This window comes from Aptenodytes forsteri, unplaced genomic scaffold, assembly GCF_000699145.1.
Source record: "Aptenodytes forsteri isolate BGI_AS27 unplaced genomic scaffold, ASM69914v1 Scaffold483, whole genome shotgun sequence".
Taxonomy (NCBI): Eukaryota; Metazoa; Chordata; class Aves; order Sphenisciformes; family Spheniscidae; genus Aptenodytes; species Aptenodytes forsteri.
In genome coordinates this window covers 63,597-84,537 of record NW_008795316.1, presented here as the reverse complement: position 1 = coordinate 84,537, position 20,941 = coordinate 63,597, and the positions used below count along the sequence as shown (strand labels likewise).

The 20,941-nt window shown below is 39.3% G+C and overlaps 1 protein-coding gene across 1 annotated transcript; it reads right to left on the bottom strand.

Annotated features, from left to right (window-relative positions):
- Window positions 1-310: 310 nt before the first annotated feature.
- On the bottom strand, window positions 311-20,118 carry LOC103899123 (protein-glutamine gamma-glutamyltransferase 6). Its single transcript, XM_009279544.1, has 13 exons — window positions 20,097-20,118; window positions 15,636-15,809; window positions 14,565-14,804; window positions 13,928-14,046; window positions 12,606-12,734; window positions 11,177-11,354; window positions 10,154-10,289; window positions 9,031-9,134; window positions 7,643-7,885; window positions 6,623-6,967; window positions 5,476-5,633; window positions 3,616-3,749; window positions 311-2,378 (listed from the first exon to the last, which is right to left on the bottom strand). Exons 1-13 carry the CDS (start codon window positions 20,116-20,118, stop codon window positions 2,225-2,227), a joined length of 2,136 nt encoding a protein of 711 aa, XP_009277819.1. The 3' UTR covers window positions 311-2,224.
- Window positions 20,119-20,941: the final 823 nt, after the last annotated feature.

The following is a 20,941-nucleotide window of genomic DNA, read 5'->3' as shown; positions in this document are numbered from 1 at the left end:
TCCTGAAAGCTTTTAGCTGTGCTTAAGTTAGAAAAGTTATAATAGAAAGTATTTAGGTAATTTCTATAAATAAAACAATATAGGTATCAGTTTTGGCTTTGTCTGAAACTGTTTCTGGAGCTACTTTGTGAAACTGAGAACCTAAGTCAGCAGAGTATTGAGAAATTTACTTATTCATTACATCAGCTGCATTTTTTTCTCTCTTTCTGCCTAATGGGAACAGGAGCCAGTTTTTCCTCTCCTGTAAACTCCTTTTAAAATTAACTTTTTTTCCTTCTTTTTTTTCTTTTTTTTTCTTTTTTCTTTTTTCTGAGTTGTTGGTAGCTATTCTGGCATTTGTGGCTCCACCACTGCATAGGGCCAGTTGTAGTCACGTTCTCTTAGACTCACAGAAACCAGATGCATTTTGTTTAGATGAAAACAGAATGATTTATTGAGTTCAATGTTCTCTTTTCCTATGAATTCTTAACATTTCTCCTGCCCTAAAGATCTAACCACCCATAAAAATAAAAGTTCTTTATATTTTCCTTTTAGTGCTCATTTAAAAGAGTAAGCTGGGGCAAAGACTTTTTCTTACCACATCTTTTAAAAGAATGCTGTGTATATCTGTGCAACTACATAAATAATATATCTCTAAAGATTATATTGTCTTAGATAACACTAGGAATGATACTTTTGCATATGTGATTGATAGAAGAAGGAGACTTTAGCCAATGAAGGTTTAAGACTTGGATAAACCATTATGCTCCTGGAAGAGAGGAGATTTTATTTGTGCATCTGCACTCCTTCTGAGTACACTTGTTGTGACATCTCTATTTCCTCAAAATATTTTGTGACTTGCATGAGAATTTCCGTATATTCCTGCCTCTGGGGGTTTGTCATACCTGAACGCAGTGTTAGCCAACAAGAAATTTCATGGAAGCTGCTGTTAAAATGTCAATTGATTCAAATACAATTTTACATTAAAATGCCAAATTTACTATCCAGAAGCTTCTTTGGGAGAGGGTGATTGTAGAGATGTAGCCAATTGAACAAGATTTGGGGTTGAACCCATAGTATAGGGGCTATAAGACATCTCTTACAGTATATTTTCCTTGTTAAATACTTTTTCCCCCCTCTCAAAAGCCAAATGCTTTTCTTTTTTTCCTGGAAAAGCCAACTGAAGTAAGTGATAACTGAGGCTGTATGAGGAGGTGAATTTGTAAGATGTGTATACATGAAAATTAGCATAGTGCTTAACTATAGCGTATCAGTGACAGAAATGTAATGTGGTTTGGTCTCAGTCAGGTTGGCTGTGGTAATGATTTATCCTTTTATCTTTGGAGAAGTTTCATTCATTCATTTAGTTCATCCAGAAAGAACTCTGGGCATTTTGAGACAGTGGTGCATGTGTGAGGAGCTGTGTGTGTAAATAAATGTGTCTTAGTCCAGATGACAGATTGTCTATTTACTGTTTAATGATGTTCTGCTTCATTCCTGTTTTCAGGAACAGCTATTCCAGCCTGTTATTATTTCAGATGCTCCAGTGTTTGCCACTCCTTAGTCAAGGACATGTTTCTTTTATCTGCTTTTGTACTGTTATGCCCAGTCCTTTCTTTGCCGAATATTTCATTATTTATAATTTATCACATGATTAAATCATTATCTGACTAGGGAAACTATGAATTAAAGAGTATTATTTATTTAATAGCTTCTCATTTTTCCAGTCATAAGAAGAGAGTTCTATTGTAACACTGCCATATCTTATTGCTGTATTTTCCTTCTAGTAATTAGATTAAATGATAAATTTAATTCTAGAATTGAATTATGTCAGCTACTTGGATAGTACTTTGGCTATTACTGAATAAAACTTATATTTAGTGAATATAATTAAATTATATTCAATGAAGCTTACGAAACCAGTGATTTTAAATGGTGTTCCTTGGAAATGTATCTGCTATCATTGCTACAGGCTCTAATGGTGAAAGCCAGCATACTTGATCCTCTCCTTCAAGTTAAATTATATAATTATTTCCACTAGTAATTCTATTCATGAAGGTCCATGAAACAGGTTAGAGAATGAAAACAGTATAGTGTATAGTACCTTTTTATTCATTTCCGTTCATATTACATCACTTCACTTTGGCTGAGTAGTCTACATTTCTGTTCTCCCGGTCATAATAACGTATGAACACTGCACCAGTCTCATAAACAGAGACAAAACTGAACTGATGTACAGGTGATATCACTGAGCAGGAGCCACATCAAGCATCACAAATCCCTTAATGTCTGAAAAATGGATGCAAACCAAGTCCACCTGAAGCTGCCTGGTGCCACTCTTGTAGGGAATGATTTCAAATTGGACTGTTGAGCTCTCCATGGGAGCCATTCTTGCGACACTAAAAGAGAGAATACATTCTTAAGTTCAAGCAGCTGAAAAATTCTTGCTATGTATTCTTAAGAGTCCCCAGATCTAAGACAGCATGGAAAGGAAAGTCAGAGTAAGTGGCTGCTGTGTTTGTATGCTCCTAGCACAGGACATAACCTTCCATGTTTGCAGCCCCCACACCACTATCCTTGAAGAACTAATCAAGCTGTAATGGATGTGGTGGAACAGTTGCAGTTCTCAACCTGTGATAGAGAATTAGGGGTTGTATCATGAGGTCAAAATGTACTGAGCGCCTGAGGAATGATCAGAAAGGTTATCTTTAGAAGAGCTCAAATCCAACTGTATGTATTACCCTCAACACTCACAACATTTATAGTACTCTAGATATGCTCATGCTGTATTTTGGTGTGGTAAATGTAATTACTTGTTGATTTTATGTCCATAGTTAGAAATTACTCTTGGCTGTCCAACACAAGGAGACTGATAGTAGCACCAGGAAATAGAAAGAGTGTGGGAAAAGGGCCTCTTTGCTCTAAGGAGGTACTGAAGCTGAGCGATACTGATTCTGGTAAGGCAAGTTAAGATTCGAGGTCAGGATCTAGACCTGAACTTTGTATTCGATATAAATGAAACCTTAGTGATTCACATCATTATCCATCTTTTGCTATCTTTTTTTGTTTTCCTCTCACAGTTTCTTGGTGCTAACTCCCCCAGCATAAATATTTTGGAGACTTTTAAAAATGTTTTTAAAATAAAAACCATGGAGGAGATGAGAGAACAATTTCTTATTGGTATGATATCAGTGGACACATTTTTAAGACATTTCATTACAGTGTATGTCCTGGCTCTTTAGTAATTTAATATCTGAAGGAAAAAAGTTATCATCGCTTTCTCTCTTACCCTTCAAGGATTGTTTGGTTTTCCTTTTGCAAACTACAAAAAGAAGAAAGATTTTTAAGTTTTTGCCCTTTATATAATTCAGTCACTAACAACAGCACTCTGAGTTACACGCTGTCATTAAAAGCAGGCCATATCTCTGCTCCCTGAGCATTCTGTAATTCAAAGCTTGGCAAAGGAGGTATAAAAAACTCCAACTAGTATATGGCGAGTGCTGACATGATGGTATTTTGTCCAAGGTTGGTGCAAACAAAAGTCATGAGGTTGACAGAATCTTTTTAAAAACCCCACTTTTATTCCAGATTTCCCACCAAAGTGAATGAGTTATTAGCCAGATAGCATTTACGTACTTGATTCTGAGTTGCTCTTTGAGCAGGCCACTACCTTCTGCTCTCAGCACACAGTCTGTCACCACTTCAGACAGTGGGTTGGTAAATGTGACCTGCACATTAACAGCCTTGTGTACCACTGTTGGACCAAGGACCTAGAGAGAGAAAACATTCTGCTCAGCCATGGCATTATTCTCACTTCTTCCTCATGGTTTTCTCTTTTCATTCCCATTGCAAACCACTTACCCTGTTAGGATCTCCTGGACAGGAACAAGCCAGGAATTAATACATGTACATATTTTTGGGCATCAGAGTTCAGGCTTGAATCAGCCATCCAGTGTGGCTGAGAAAGAACACACTACTGTAGAATCTACCATTTAGTCCCAGCTTTTTAACTAGGTCAGTGTATGGTGTTATGTGTAACACAGTGTATGATATTTATCACAGTGAGAACAGAATGAGAATACAAGTATTAACTTGGCATATATGGCTAACTACTGTAGGCATCTTAAGTCAAATTAGCTTTAGTTAGGCTGAATGAAAGGTTTTGGATTAGAAAACATTGGAGGTGTGAGACAGAGGTGAATTGTGGCATCTCGGGCAAAAAAAATAGAATGCCAAGTAGCAAATAAACATTAATTACCTTATTTTGACTGAGATAAAGTGGAATTGGCATATTTGGTTATCTTTGTAGATAATGTAATATTAATCAACATAATGGAGAAGTCCAGCACCCCAATTGCATTTCTCTATTATTGACTGTATGTTTACACAGAAGTTTCAATCCACGGAAACATAAACCCTTCTTGAAATGTAGTCACTGAATTGAAGTAATTTAATTCAGGTGCCTGCCCTATATAAGCTGACTCTGTTATTTGCACGATACAGCACAGAAGGCTTTTTACAAAGTCTCACTATAACTTGGTATTCGGAAATCGCCAGACCTACAAAAATCCAAACTTTTTATTCCTGTGTGTAATCTTGCTTTTCCTGTTTGCTACTGACAGAGTGGTTTGGGATGGCTAATCTAGTCTGGAGGCTCTGAAAGACTCTGTGAATTATCATACTCCCTCTATGTTGTTTACAGTACAGTAGGCAGATAGCATTTCATCCCATGTCTGATACAGCATGTGAATGTGCTGAACTGTCCAAAACAAGTTAAGCTGGTTTATGTGGATGTGATGGGCCATGCAAACCCAGGACTGTCCCCAAGCAGACATAATGCGTGGTCTTTCCTGTAGACTAAGAATTGCTTTTTACCCATTGTACAACATTTGTCAGAAGTCAGTCTTAAGTGGGGAAAAAAAAGCCTCTGGTTCTAATTATTAATCATTTGGGAAGACATTACAGAAGGTGAAAAGTGCCACTTTTCCTAATAAGGTGAAAGAACTTCCTTGAGTATTAGTAATAACGAGCCTCACAGCCCCAGGCATTATCAGCTAGTCAGTGAAGATGTCTTTGGTAAAAGTCAGGCTTCCTAAATAAACTGGAAGAGAATGATCAGACTTCCCTGACAAAAGCGGAGGCCTAGATATGGACTAGATCTCTCTGTCTCTCTCTGTTTTTCTCTGTCTGTCTGTCTGTCTCTCGAGATAATCTTACCTTGTAACCCCCGTAACACTGAGAACTTTATCAGTGCCATGCCAACAAGCACTGGCAAGAATACCATAGCACAGCTATGCCTTGGAAAGGTTTGCTTTTTCTTAGTGTATTTCATTTCACTTGTGTCATGTGGCCTATTACTAGAGCAACAAGATCAAATCACCCTCAGGCATGATTCCACTTTCCGCACTCCTTCCCACGAGGAGAAGATGGAGTAAGGATTCTAGTTGCTTCTTCTCAACACGTCTCTCTAGGGACACAAAGGGGACTAGCTTTTACCTTGATGGTGAGAAAAGGATCCTGAAGTACAATATCCTTCTCCACTAGAAGTGAGGCTTCCTGTTTGGTGTCACACACAGCAGTCACTAGGATCTTCCTGTCATCCATCAGAGAGTTTTTGTACTGGGAATAGGAGATCTTGAATGAAATCTCTTTCACTGGAATGGAAATAGAACCAGAATTTCCCTCTCTTCTTTTTTCTGTGTCTAAGTACCAGCTATCTGTAATATATCTGTAATTTAAGGAACAAGGATGCTATCGCCCTGGGGCTGTCCATTTGTGGGTGTTGACAGCCAATAGACAGGAATGATGCTCATAGGTGACTTCTACTTACATTCACATCAAACACTAAATGATCAGGTACAGTTTGGTAGCTGGACAGTTCTGAGAATGGATATAAGTGGCAACCCCTGCTAGTGTTTTTTTCATGTATCTGAATCTGGGCATTTAATGCTCCTTCCTTGCAAAGAAGGCAGAAGTGAATGATGGGTTGATTTAAATGCCCTTGCTGATGCAGCTGTTCAGCCTTTGCCTTAAAGAGGGTGCACAGTCAGAGTCTCTGTGCCAGTGAGGAAGGCAATGGATCTCAGTATATTGAGAAAAAATGTTCATCTACTGCTGGAACAGTGCAAAGAGTTATGTGTTGTGTATTAGCTTGAGAGGGTAGTTATATTCATCTGTGCTACACGTCTCATTTTTCAGCACTGTCCCTATAAAGGGCAAAGGCCACTATCTGCAGGTAGTGTAGCTCTTGCAGCAGTCTATAGTTACTGTCCTACTGCTGCAAAAGATGTAGGCTTACGTTTCCCCCTTTAATCTGTCTTTATAGTTTGCTTATGGGGAGCTGGTAGCCGAGTAGTCTCTGGTGTATGTCTCTTAGTTCTCTCTTAGAAAAAAAGGTCATAATGTAGAATTAATAGTGGCTGTGCTGGGTCAGACAAAAGGTCACCCAGCTCAGTATCCTTTATGTCAGTGCCCAAAAGCAAATGCTTAAGATAGGGCAAATATATGTTTCTCTTCCCCTGAATAGCCTTAACCTCCAACTGTTTGCAGGTCATGCACTTCTTGAGCCATTCATTATTTCTATGTGATTTGGCCACAAACCAAAGCTATGTCTTGTCCTAAGCTGTAATAAAATTAAAATTACCTTCTTCAGATCCAAGTTTAATAGACCTAGACAACTGCAAAATCTCTGCCTTTGGTTTTCTTGTGTAGAGAATGGCTGAAGCCCTCAGTTTAACCTTTATGGTCTTGAAATCTGAGATCAAGTTCCTGAGTGCCAAGGTAAGGAGGATATCCTGGCCAATTATCGGAGATGCATCAAGGATCAGCTTCCCTGAGATACTGGGTTTTTGTGCAGGCTGTGTCATATTTTGTCTCCATGCTGCTGAAGATCGTCTTCTAGGTCTTGTAATTTTGGTTGTTTTTCCAGTGCTTCTCACACGAAGCAGCTTCAGTGCTTTTTTATACACCTGCCTTTCTTTCAAGGATCCTGCTTTGAAAGATAGCATGGTCAGAGATCTCACGCATACTGGATATAGTGCAATGGAGCCATAATTGCTCTCAGTAAATAGAGTTTAGGAAAGCTGAGGAGGGCAAAGATACACAAGAGGAGAAAGTGAGGTCTAACCTAAATGCTAATTTTGACACAAAAGCAAATGAATATACATGGCCATGAAGGCTGGAAAGTAAAACCTGCCTGTCAGCTTTAGCTGGCTGTTCATGGGCACCTCTTAGAAGCTGTGAGCAGTAGAAAGATAACTCCTGGGAGAGCTCAGTTCTGCATAAGCTGGGGCAATTGGCATCTCCTCTGAAATTAAGAAGGGTGGAAAATCATTTTGCAGAAACTGTCCCCAAACAACTCTCCAGAATGGCTATGCTGCATGTCATAACAGAAATATTCTCACCAGCTGATCAGAACAGCTGGGACAGAATGTTTTACAGAAGTAGCTTTGACTTTGTATTGAATACATTAGTATTTCATCAAGGGCCACAAAGGCCATATTGAATCACTATCAGCTGACAATGAGCCCTAAGACTTTGAAAATTCACAATTACTTTGCTCCAGAAGAAGTAAAGAAATTAAGTCAGTGCTCGATCCAACGAAGGCCTAAATTCTTTTAACTTCTGAACATCAGTGGCAAGACAACTGTAACAAAGAATTTACCTTCTGGATATTTGTAATTAGCAGTGACATCCACACGGGAGTTGGTGCCCACCGCTTTGGTGCTGATAAATTTTCCAATCTTCCTAGTATCAGAATAAATTCTCTCTTTTCTTTTGTTGCTATAGCAAATCCAAGTAACGTAGTCAGCATTCACTGCTGCAAACACAAATGAGCTGTCATAATCCAGGTTCACATCCCCTTCTTTAATGGCTCTGGTGGAGGCAGGACCACACTGATATATGCCTATATTAGAGACAGGGAGAAGTTAAGTGACTGCCTATTGTGAAAGAACACAAATCCTCATGCTGAGAGGGAGAGGTAGTCACTCCTACCCCTCTATATAGGGTAGAGTCATGGGGCATATTTTATTTTCTGTTGTAAGCTCTTTGGTTCAACCCTGTGACTATAAGCTCTAAAATCTTTACTTAGCATCTTACTAAAAGGGTTTTTAGTTTGTTTTGCTGCTAAATCTGCCCAATGCAAGCCAGCAAATGTGTCTAATGCCAGCAATGTGCCCTTGCAGCAAGGAAGGCCAACATCCAAGGCTGCATCAGGAAGACCATTGCCAGCAGGTCAAGGGACATGATCCTTTCCTTCTACGCAGCACTGGTGAGCGCATCTGGAGTGCCGTGTCCAGTTCTGGGCTCCTTGTACAAGAAAGATATGGACATATGGGAGCAAATGCTGCAAAGGGCCAGAAAAATGATTAAGAGATGAGAACCGGAACTGTTCAACCTGGAGAAGGGAAGGCTCGGGGGGAATCTTACCAATGTGTATAAATATCTGATGGGAAGGTGTAAAGAGGACAGAATCAGATTCTCCTCGGTGATAGCCAGTGAAAGGACAAGTGGCAGCGGGCACAAATTGAAACACAGAAAATTCCATTTAAACATAAGAAAAAAACTTTTTCTATGAGGGTGGCCAAACTCTGCAACAGTTTTCCCAGAGAGTCTCCATCCTATGAAATACTCAAAATCCAACTGGGACACAGCCCTGAGAAACCTGTTCTAATTGACCCTGTGCTGAGCAGGGGGTTGGAGTAAACAAACTCTAAAGGTCCCTTCCAACCTTAGCTATTATTTGACATTTTATGAATCTGTGTAATGTTAGGAGCTAAGACAAGCTAGGGTGAGATAAGCGAACTTAAGATGTGCTGGCTTTTGTGGAGGCAGAGGATCAAAAAAAGTAAGAATTTGCATGCTGGTAGGCAATCCAGAGGCTGACAGAAAAGCAACCTACTGGAGACTGATGTGGGTATTGCTTTTCTTGTGCACCTGAATTAATGCTACATCTACAGGGAGTAGATAGAAGAGAGTTGTCCTGAAATTTCAGCAGCAATCTTTAAGAGTAACAATATCTACAGCTTTTTATATTTACCACAGTGTTACCTTTGCTTCTTTCCTGGGGTGTTGCATCCAGAACCTGCCATCCATCATAAAAAGAGCCAAGATCTCTTCTAATGAACCAGCTTTCATTCCAGACATGGAAATTCCTGTAAGGGAGGTAGAATAGGGAATCCCTGATTCATACAATTTATTTTATATTGAAAGATTTGATACATTTCTGGTGCAATGCAAGAAATAACCCTAGTTGAGTGAATGAAAACTCTTCTGTGGAGAGACCAGCTGCTGACTCCTTTCTTGAGTACCGCTTTCCCCTTCTTTGCCAGCTTTTTGTGTTCAGATCTCTGAGAAATGTTGGGATGTTACAAAAAAAAATGTTAAAAGGAAAATAATTCATTGCAGAGTTAAGTATTCAGTTCTGGACATTCCATAAAAACATACTGTACAGCCAAAGGTCTCTTGCACACATTGCTATCTGTTGGTATTTTAATTCACAGTTGCTTTCTACTTAATGTCACCCTTGTCCCATTCAGTCGACATGGTACGGGGTGCTTGCTGACTGAAACACTGATGCATGCAGTACAACACACATGCACAGTGTGATAGTTTCTGTGCACTTGTTTGTCAAAAGCATAATTTTTAACAGCTTCTCTGAGGTGAAAGAAATAGCTTGTTCTTCCTAAGAGATGGGATGGAATTTTTCTCAGCTGCATTAAACATACTACCTTTACTTTAGTAACCTCTCAGTATTGTGCAAGGGATGTATAATGGTAATCATGAAAGACTGAGACAGCACAGGAGCTGGGTCTAAAACTTAGGGCTTCTGAGAGTGCTCTGCTCTAAGAATTGAGGGACAAGCTGATATCATTTTTGGGCAAGAGGTTAATCAAAATTTAAACTTTCATACAGTAGAGACAAAATTAGCAGTTAAATTTTCAAATTATATGTTGAATAGCAATGGTACAAATTATCTCCTCTGTTAATTCTTCAGAATGATGAAACTGACTACATACTGCATTTCTGAACACTCGCTCTGTTGATTCTTTGGTATGGGGTTTTAGATCACTGGGAGCATGAGGTTGGGGATGTTTTTCAGGAGCATGATTCTAGATCTTTTAATTAGAGGAGAATATAATGGAAGAAATATTAAGAACAAAAATATATTTACCACACACTGTCTTCGGTCAAGTGCAGGGTCTTTCCGGAAATGTCAACGTACTTATCAATACTCAGATTTATATTCCTGTCATGAGCAGAGTTGAAGTTTGTAATAACACGAGTAGGTATTCCCAAGGATCTCAGAACTGCAATATAGAATACCGTAAAAGTGCTGTAAACCTATTTTACAGACATTTAGAAAGGATTTAGAAAGTTTTTCTTGGCAAAGCAGTCTAGTGTATATGTTTTCAGTGGGAAAACCTTCAGAAACTTCCCTCTCAGATATGATGCAAGTCACAGTCATTGTGCACAATTGCTTAGAAGACAGTTCCACTCACATGACGTTCTTAGCTGCCATGTTCTTTTTAAGAAGAGTTAGATTCACCCATTTATTTTAATCTTTCATTCTTCATCCTGTTCTCTCTCCCATTTTCTCCCTGTGTTTGTTTCTCTGTTACCTGCTTCTTTTTCCTCTTCTTCTCTGAGACATACCTCTTGATTGCATTATTTTTCCTTTGTATTTTCCCCGAAGTGACTCGTCCCAGAGCAGCTCTGAATGGAAACTGCTAGGATGAAATGCTTTTCTCAGAGCAGCTCTGAATGGAAACTGCTAGGATGAAATGCTTTTCCCAACTTGTAGCTCCCTTTACGGGTCCTCAGAATTGTGATTTGTTTTTGTGTCACCAGTAGGTAAGTCACAACAGTAGAAAACTAGCATTGTGAGGAGACAGACTTAAAAAGCACTGGTTTTCTTTGAATCCTAGCTCTGAAACAGGAAACCTTGCTCTTTTCACCAGCCCAGCCTGGCAAACAGCTTTGCATTTTGTTTGATGACTCACAAAACTGGGGTGCAGTATTACAACCTACAGCTGTTTAAAATAGAAGAAAATAACCCTTCATGCATGGAGAGCATAGGTTCTTCACTCTCTTTGTCAAAGCTGAAACAGCTTCAACAATAACATCACAAAGTTAAAACTACAGAAATTCTAGTAAGCTTCCTTTCTAATAGCATTCCTCATCCCTTCATGTATACCTGTGCACGTTACTCCTGCAAAGACCCAGCACTGGCCATACCGGACAGGTTTGTATCTCCCTCTGTACCACTTTCGAAGGATGGTCACGCTTCCACTCCACTGCAAGGGGTTGGTTCCTGAGTAGTACTTTCCATTCCACTTCCCCTCCACTACTCCTTTTTCATCATTGCTGTTAACCTGAAAGAGTCCTTCTCATGAGAGAATTAAAATATTTACAGAAGAAGGGAGAGAGGGAAATAGGCAGAAATGACCCTGTTTGCACCACTGTTCTCATTGGCTGAGTGGTGGGACATAGTATTTGAATCTTAGATAGAATTTTGTCTGCTCAAGTGCAACAATTGGATCAAACCCAGATCAGATTGTAGAGTCTGATGATTCAAAACTGCCTTGCATTTCAGTACAAATGTTCCCAAATGTACTGACTGCCAGCCTATTTAAATTTTCACCGTTTCATTGATTAATTTCGCCTCCTTGTATGTCATTATACTCTTACACTGTGTATTCAGTATTGGTTCACATTCTCAAGTGATTTATATGGAAGCCTCAAGAAGTACATATTTTCTCTGAATGTGCATTTATTGCAAATGTGCATATAGTACATATAGCTTGATCAACCTTGTTAGATGTGCTTGCATATATTTGTGCACATCCATTTTAGAGGCCCGTTTAAGTGTCAGGTATGGTTGTACAGAAAACGTAAGTTCTTTTTTAATGATTTTTTTTTTCTTAAGTATTCATACTTTTATTAATTTTGTACATCTAAGTAGAGTTATTTACTCCATGTTGAAGTTGAAATTGCCTAAAGTGAGTGCTGTCTAAAAGGGTGAAAAGGATCACAGCTATAAAGGAGGAATCTCAGGTAAGGAATGTGGTAAGGCATGTATTATTTATAAAATTGAAAACTTTTCAGTTGCCTAGTTGTGCATTTATATGTTTGTAAGGATGGGGGGGTGTTGAGAAGATGTAACTATTTGTTGAAGGAAATGCATACAGGCCTCACTGAATGAATCCCCCTTAAGTGAAGAATACTAAATACACACATTAAATGCAGCCATACCAACACTGGTTTTCCAAAATATTTCATGCCTCTCTTGGTGTTTGAAAAACTTAGCAAATTATTTCAGAATGGACACAGGCTTTCCAAATTAGTGAAGAGATCTAATGGACTGAAAATCTGTTAGGAAAATACATCTGAGATTCAAAAGTTCTTGGAAACATTCCTTCAGTTATGAGCAAACTTTTGGGAAGAAGGTAAATTAAACTTCTGGGGTATTTTTCCTTGGGAATAAATCTCCATTTTACCTCTTCTGTAGCTATTTTTTGCAGAAAAGTTAGCTACTCCTATAAAACATTGAGGCATTCACAATGAAGTATTGGGGGTTTTGTTAGTAGGTGCATTGTACAGCTGTAACTAATTGATCACTTTACCATAGCACTGATAACCCTGCTCACATAGATAGGATTGTTTCGATTGGATACATCAACAGCTGGATCTTGGCGGTGGTTCAGGCTTCGATCCAGTACAGCCAGAGAGATATCAAGGATATCCTCTTCAAACTGAAATCAAAACAAGCAATATATTAAAGGCTAATTTAATAAATAAACCCAAGGGTAAACTCCCCACCTATTTTCCTTCTCCTAGCACAACAGGATGATGTTGGTAATACAGGCATTTTCTGTACTGTACTGTTAAAGAAAATAGGGCCAAGAAGGAAGTATAAGCACTAGGCTGCTGACTCTCCATAGTATTTTAAAGACAGCATGTTTATGAGCATGTTTTGGGGCCATAGCTACTAGCATTCACGAAGACATTACGTGGCCTGGTGGAACGGACAAGACCACTCCAGGTCTGGCTCAGCAGGCTTCGCACCCTCCCACATCCTGTCATGCCCCTACAGGTACCCTTCTGTTACGAAAGCTTCATTCTGATGGGCTGCCTTCACCTTATATCAGATGATCTGAACTGAAAGAAACCCACAAAAATAATTATTGTGAATTAGGGTCACAGAGACACTGTGTTGGGCCCAGACAATGCCAAAGTGCTATGCTGTATGGATATGGTCAGGCAAGGATGCCATTTGACCTCTGAGACAGAAAGCAGATCTGGCCTTGTTTCATTTATTAGTGTAAAAGTAGCCACAGTGATCAGGAGGATCAATAGAACTGCTGTCTGTGCAACTGCTGGTGCAGTTGTAAGGCATGAAGTGGTCCAGAATGGTTTTGACTGATCCAACAAGTTGCAGGATAGCTATGTGACTACAGATGGGCTATAGTTATGACTGTATTTGTAGCAGTTATGCTTAGAAGGCCAAACTGATTTTCAAAAATTCCAACTTGAGTTGTTTCAGTTGAGTAGATTTGGGATATCCTTTTAGTGCCCCATTACTGAACCAACTGTGTAAATATTTAGATGTACTAGCCTCGCAATACCTAGAGGTTAATACTGGAATGGCTTCCTTTGCCCTTTACAAGGGTCAAGAAACAAGTTAATTTCACCAGTTTGTGTAATAGGCAAAAACCAACTTAAATTGTGCTTTGTTTCTTTTATTTCTGTATTAGCACATGCCAGACAGGGGAAATGATCCTGATGCTGCTGTATTTATTGATGTGAGACATATATCTGCAAGAAAATCATAAGCGAGAGAGGAATACTGAACTCTTGCACTATGAGATAATGATTCTCTCTCCTCAAGAGCCTATTTACCCACTGTTCTTATTTTCAAAGTTCTGGAATAGGTGATGCTGTTTACCTGTCCATAGTTCCAAGCTTCTTGTTGAATATATTTTTCCAGTCCCTGAAATATGATTCCGCTATCATTCAGGACATACTCCTGTCGCTCCTTTTCATTAGCCATATAGACATCATCATCTACAAGCAGAATGAGACATGCTGGCTGAAAGGAAAGTTGTTTTGCTGTAACTGAAAATCTCACTTCAAGGGGAGTTCTAGGGAACAGGTCAGGCTGCCTGTGCATTCGGGCTTAGGACTCTCTGCTATACCTTTGTAATCATTTAGGGAGAGAATATAATAAGCATGAAGTTCCTTTAAGGGGAACTGACTATGCTCCTGTCCCTTCACTAATCTCAGCATGTGTCTTACTGGTAGATATTGCTTGGTTTACAACTAAACACAAGCATCAGAGGGAAAAAATTATAGAATAAATATTTGGAATATTTCCTGCCTCTGATTTCTTATTCTACAAGCAAGAGGCTGGATCTTTGATGCATTGCAGCACTGAAGAAGGGGCAAAAACTTGATACTTGATGTTGAGCAAAAAAAAAAATCTTTCTGTAGCTGTGACTGTCAGGTACGTGCTTTACTGTGACACCCAGCTTTCCTGACTGAGACAATGAGTTATTTGAAGGACACGATACATCAAAACATACTTGGACACCAAGGATTGAAGAGTAGCACAAACTGGCCCAGGAGTATTGAAGAGACCTTGTTCCCAGAAACAATCTGGAGTTTGAGTTTGTATCGTCCAATGACAGCATTGGCTGGGCTGAATATTGTGAAGTTCATGCAGCCAGGCTCACTGGGCTCTTGGGTTGCATTCCAGCCACTGGCACCCTCCTCAGAAAGGTTAAATATGGCCTTGGTCTGCTGTGATTCTGCTGGAGATGGTCCTGCCAGAGGGAACAGGGACAGCAATTCTGAATGACAGTTGTGGGTGACAAAACTTGGGGTCAGTGATGATCTCAATTCCATATTTTTTTTTAATGACTACATTGAAAGATTGTGGCTTATCAGATAAAATGCTTACTCAATGTAAACTAGCTGCGCTCCAATCCATAGAATCGTACTATGCAGCCCTCTATGTTACGTGCACGACCCAGTAAAGGTGAGTACGCCCATAATCATTCTAGACAAGTGAGGAGGCAAGCCTGCTGTCCTGAAAACCTGGCAGTTCAAAAATATGTAGGCAGGATGGGCCACACATTTTAATACACATTTCATTGAGAGTTAGCTGCTGCCTTGAGAATTTTTTGGAGAAGCCTTTTGAGAAGATACAGATAGGAGTCTTATGAATGGGATCATGTGTAGACTGTTAACATTAAGTTAATCAAGGGGAGTTTAAACAGGTGAAGTAGAAAGTCAGGAAAGGACACAAATGGGGGATGATGGTCTGTGAGAGGTAGAGTTGCAAAATGTTCAGGGACCACAGAATGAAGACAACTTGCAGTATTACAGGTAGGTCCTTAGGAGCAGAGACATAGGCTTGTTTTTAGAATGAGGATAGCCCATACCTTTCTATTAATTATTACTTTAACTGTCTATTGCCTTAAGGTACAGATTGAACTTTAAAATGGGAGCTCCTAAGCCTAAAAGGACAATGAATCCTGAATGATACAGGACAAAGCTTAATGATTCAGGAATGGACCACATAGAGTTGTAAGGCACTAGTGTTTTGGAGCTGGAGTGACTTGGATATGAGCTGAGTGCCACGGGGAAATTACCTGTGCTTGCAATAAAGGTGAAGTTGTCCCCAGACTGCACCGTTGTTTGGAGGTTCAGAGTGATGTTGAAGGCCTGTCCTCTCCTGAAGATTGCTTCTGTGCTGCTGTAATCAGAGGTGTGGTGTGCAGCTTTATTTAGTTTGGATTGCCAATTGACATTTGCTATTTTCAGGGCTAGAAAGACACAAGGCAAATTAATTAAAAACATTGCTCCTTCAAACTTGTACATCTTTTCAGCTTGTCTAATGTAATAATTTTATTATATTTATATATAGCTGGAGTTATATGCTCTAGAAAAACAGAAAAATTGACTGTCATTATTAAAAATTGCAAAATAAACAACAACTTAGAGGAACAGCTAAAATATCTTTTCTGCAGGCATCTTTCAGAGACAGAAAAAACCACCCATTCAGAGAATTCATCTTTGATTTAAAAAAAAAAAATCAAAACCCTATTGTATTTAGGCAAGACTTTGTTAAAGTTTGAGGAGACTGTTCTATTCCACCATGTTCCTGCTCTTTTTCTGTGGGGATCTCTAGTTCCCAGAATGCTTTACAGATGTACAGAAAGAAGTATTAAAACTCTCATGAGCAAGTGCATGCCTGATCCTGGAAACACTGTATGACAGATGATGAATAAAAGGCTAGTATCTTCATTATCGAACTTGCACATTATCTTCTCATGTATCTTGTATCTCAGTTAATTTACAGTCTTGTTGCTTGAAGCTGGGTGTTATTTCACACTCTGTTGGAAAAAGATAACCAGTGGAGGACAGATGGTAGGATTAGGAGTGGCGTATCTTGAGGCAGTGCTATGGATTGCTGTATTGTATCATGATAGGTTGCCCAACATTGAAGATGGGACACTGAAGCACAGATTACAAAAGCTTTCAACCTTTCTTGTTCCTCAATCAATTAAAAAACCAACAACAAAAAACCAACCAACAAACAAAAACAAAGCAGAAAAAATACAGATCCCTCTATGAACACGTGTTTGAGAAGTGCCCTTCCCCAATATGATATTCCAGAGCAATTTCACTTGAAGGAAATTTCCTGCCACGACTAGAGCATGTTAACCCTTTGCAGGCTAATGGTGCTGTAAGCAACACTTCCATCATTTCACTGAACTAAGATACAGGACTTGGTTTAGCACCACCTTGCATCACTTGGAATGAGGTTCTTTCTGAGGGAATCCATAGGGTTCTACTATAGAAATAGAGAGGGTGGGATTTGAGTTTTCTGCTGTGTTTGCAGCACAGAATTATATTCTGTGAAGTCTTGATGTAGTCGTAATTATACTCATTTTTCAGCTTTTTGGAAGAAACATGAATGTGCACATGCAGTTCTGAGGCTGCAGTAAGGGCCTGGAGCAAGTTGCTTTCTTGTAGTTTGTGTGCATAAACATGTTTGAGTATTTTCAGTTAAGTGAAGGGTCTTATTTCAGATAGGTCACCTGGAGAAAAAAAATTCCATTGATAGGAGTGTGATTGAGTCATGTGATGTAAATGTCTAGAAAGTTTCATGCATCATCAATCATCACTTTATTTTCCTGACTTAAATATGTTTAATTGAAAAGGACCTACAGAAAACAGCATTCCTAACATCAAGTCCTCTAATTTAAGAGTGAATTAGAACATGTTTCTGAAGGGCACTTGGGCTCAGAGTTTGAAAAGAAGTTAGCCTTGCAACACTTTACCCATGTATATCCTACCACTGTGTATCCTGAACTGTGCAAGTTAAATGTCCAGGCTCTTGGGGGCAGGGAGCGTGCGCATCATTAGTTGTACAGTGATGCAGATAACTAAGAGCATTTTGCATGTCTGCAAATAAAAATGTAGGACATACAGGTTTTAATAGCAACCAAGCCATGGGTTTGATACTAGTGGGACTCTGACGTTTAAGGACCTAAACAGTGCTGCTAAGACTTTCAGAGTGGAATGTCACAGGCAAAGGCAAGATGTACAACAGAGTAAGAGGGGACACCTGGAGCAGTAGGAAAGATAAAGAAGGCAGTGGCTAGCATTGGTTAGCTCTAAGAATTTACTGCATTAATAGTTTGGTTTGCCTTGCTAAGTCCACAGTTGCACAGGAGTTTCTAGTGAATATGTGCAGGAGATCAGCAAAAAATGGTTTCTATGTGGGGCAAGAGCACAATAAAACCTGATACCAGTCTTTTGTCCGTGTGTACTTCAAATTTCTCCTTGTTTTGATCTTCACAGTTTCAATTTAAATCTTATAATTTCTTGTTCTGCTTTCAGTATCTCTCTGTTGGAAAAACATTTTCAATAATCCTGTCAATGTACAATTGGACAAACTTCTAAAAATTTGTTTGGTAAGTGTTTATCTTCTAATGGATAGACATTGGGAGCATACTCATAAGCAAAAGTCTGCAGAATCGGTGATCACTGCTGAAAATGCTGATCATTATGCACGCAGGGTTCTTGTTGCCTCTGACAGAAAGCTGAAGCTATAACAGAAAAAAATCCTTAGGCTAAATTGGAGATAGACTCTGTGTGTGTGTGTGTGTTGTATTATATGACACATCTTTCTAACTATCTTTCTAGTCAGCATGAGAGTGAGAGCAAGTGCAATATAATACATAGATACTGGGATTGCACTTTGACAAAGTAGCACAGAGGCTAACATAGCCACTCTGTAGGGAGGTGAACATGGGAGTCCAGAGGCCATCAAGTGACCTGTCTGAGGCCAGACATCAGTTCGATATCAGAGAGGGATTAGAGCCTGGGACTTCTATGTGGCAGTTTGATGCCCAAATCACTAGCCAACAGTTTTGATTAGGTGGCTGCAAAAGCACTGTATAGAGTAGTTAATGTATATGATAGAAAAAGATTTTCTTACTCTATTTTTCTGTGTTACAGGAAAAAAGAATATGTTCAAGACCCATGATATTAAAAAAAAAAAGAAAATCAGTTCTAGTAGAATAACCCATAAATGCATTTAACCTAAAAAGGGCTAAATTGCCAAGAGAACAACTAGATGGTAATTTATCCTGTTTCCTCAGCAAATGCCACTTATCTGTATTGGAAGAGCAATGTCTGGAGCAATCAGGCTGTTTTTAACTTACCTGCCATAAGGTTTCTTTCTTCTTTTCCACAGTTGTGCGTAGTTCAGGTTACGGATACAAAAGTGTGCAAGAACATTCAGGATCCTCTTCCACCAGCATGAGTAACGAAAGGCTTAGGACTCTTAACTTCACTACATAAGCTAGAGTTTATACAACCTGGGTGTGACCTGTGGTTGCTAGTTACTGTTTTTGTAGTAATGTCCTACGTGAGCATCTACTTATGACTGCTTTAATTGCACAATCTTGAATCTAATTATGCTTATTTAAAACTGGTGAATGGTTGAGGAAAGATGATAAACAGTACCCTGGTGTCTTAACCACTAAGAAAGGAAAACATCCCAAATTGGACCTAATGAAGGAAATACAGCCTTAAGCAGACAGAAGAAACTTAATTTTGGATGGTTTGGTTTGTGTCAGTTTAGGTTTTTGGAGACTGTATGCACAGAGGGCAGGTATAGACAAATATATGTATCATACAACATGGATGTATAGGACATGGAGTGATCTAATAAGATTTGTAATATCTTAGTGTTACTGTCACTCAGTAGCATCACGACTTTGCATAGCATAAACCACTTTTTTTTTTTTAAGGCAGGTACTGCCTGAAGATCTTTCACATAACTGCATATAATTCATTCCTTCTTGGAAGCATACAGAGTTATGACGTTCTCATTATCTGTTCCTGACATGGTTACCTATAATATGCATTTCTTATATAAGAAGCAATACATCCCACTGAGAGGGCATTGTTATGCAGTCACCTGTGTGTCACGGACTTCTGTTAGGTAAAGAGAAGCGTTTAATGGCTGCCTCTGCTTTTAATAATTTTTCTTTATAGTTTGGCATTCATAATACATGTGCATAGTTTCTCTGTAGCTATTTGGTGTGGCATCTTGACTTGGGCCCTGGAGGAAGCTACAGAGCTGTTCTTCTGGTGTGAGCCCTGCCCACTCTAATTACAGACACTCTCTTCTCCACTCCTGAAGCTCCCTCATGCTCTCTCCTCCCTCATCCTACGTCACAACTTATCCAGAAACACGCCCTGCCAATTTGTCCCGAGCGGAGGTTGCACGCTGTTCTGAACTTTCAATGGACTCTGACTGAGGAGTAAGGAGTGTAAGGGGAGAAGGGGGTGTTCCCTTGTTTTCCTCACCTCTATACTTCTACATTGTGTCTTTTTTTTGTCTGTTGCTGTTTTCTGTTTTGTTTCCACATTCGTATCAAGATTGCTGACAACCAAAAAGGAAAATTAATTACCTGCAGCTTGAATTTATTTTTAAAAAAGGAATCTAAAGTTTTGTTATAGTTTCTTGTGTATTTTTTTTTGTAAGAATTTGTGATCATGTCTGGATGCGTCAGACTCTGAAATATTATCACCTGTCAGCCAAAAGATGTCCATATCGAACACCTGACAGCTCTGTGGTTCAGAATTTTGGCCTTCTTAATTCTGCTTTAAACATTTTATAAGTCGGACAACAAAGCTAAATCTTCAGGCTTGGCAGAGCTGTTTGTACACCATTATTGCCTCACGCCCTACTGCTGAAGTGTGGCCAGGTGGTTCCTGTGCTCTGTCAACCATTAGTCCCTGGAGAGGCTACATTGCCTGCAGTAGGAGAGAATCCTTAAGGCTACTTGAAAGTGCGTTTCAGGTGAGACCTGGTACCTGGCAATGTTAGGATTGGGACCCCGCAAAAGAGATGTCTGTATGCAAACACTGTGACAGAGGTGTGGAGTAGGGGCTGCCTGTGAATGAGTTACATTGGGAAGGTTTGAAGACAAATGTGTTCCTTGTCTCCAGCGACCTTACGCTGGTGGGCAAAAAAGTGTTAGTTACCTTGTGTTGCTGGACTTCCATATTAATGCAAGACTCTCCCCCTGCTTTGTGGTGCTTGGGACTCTGTCACGTTACATAGGAATTAAGTTACTGATTTGAATATGTACATGTGTTGTCCACTCTGTGACAGGCCTATGCCTACAGGCTACAGAAATATTGTTGCCATGGTCCTGAAACATTACTTCTTCCAGCCTTCACAGGCTTTTTTCCTCCTCCTTCACAGAGTTATAGGTGTGTCAAAATACAGAAATTAAATGAACAATGGAGGAAATGTTCTACTTTTTTAGGTAAGAAGCTTGTGAAATGAAGGAAAAAGAACTTTCCTCAATCTTGTGATTTCTCATAATATTTCCATGGAATGTACAATTCATTACAAAAGAATACAGTT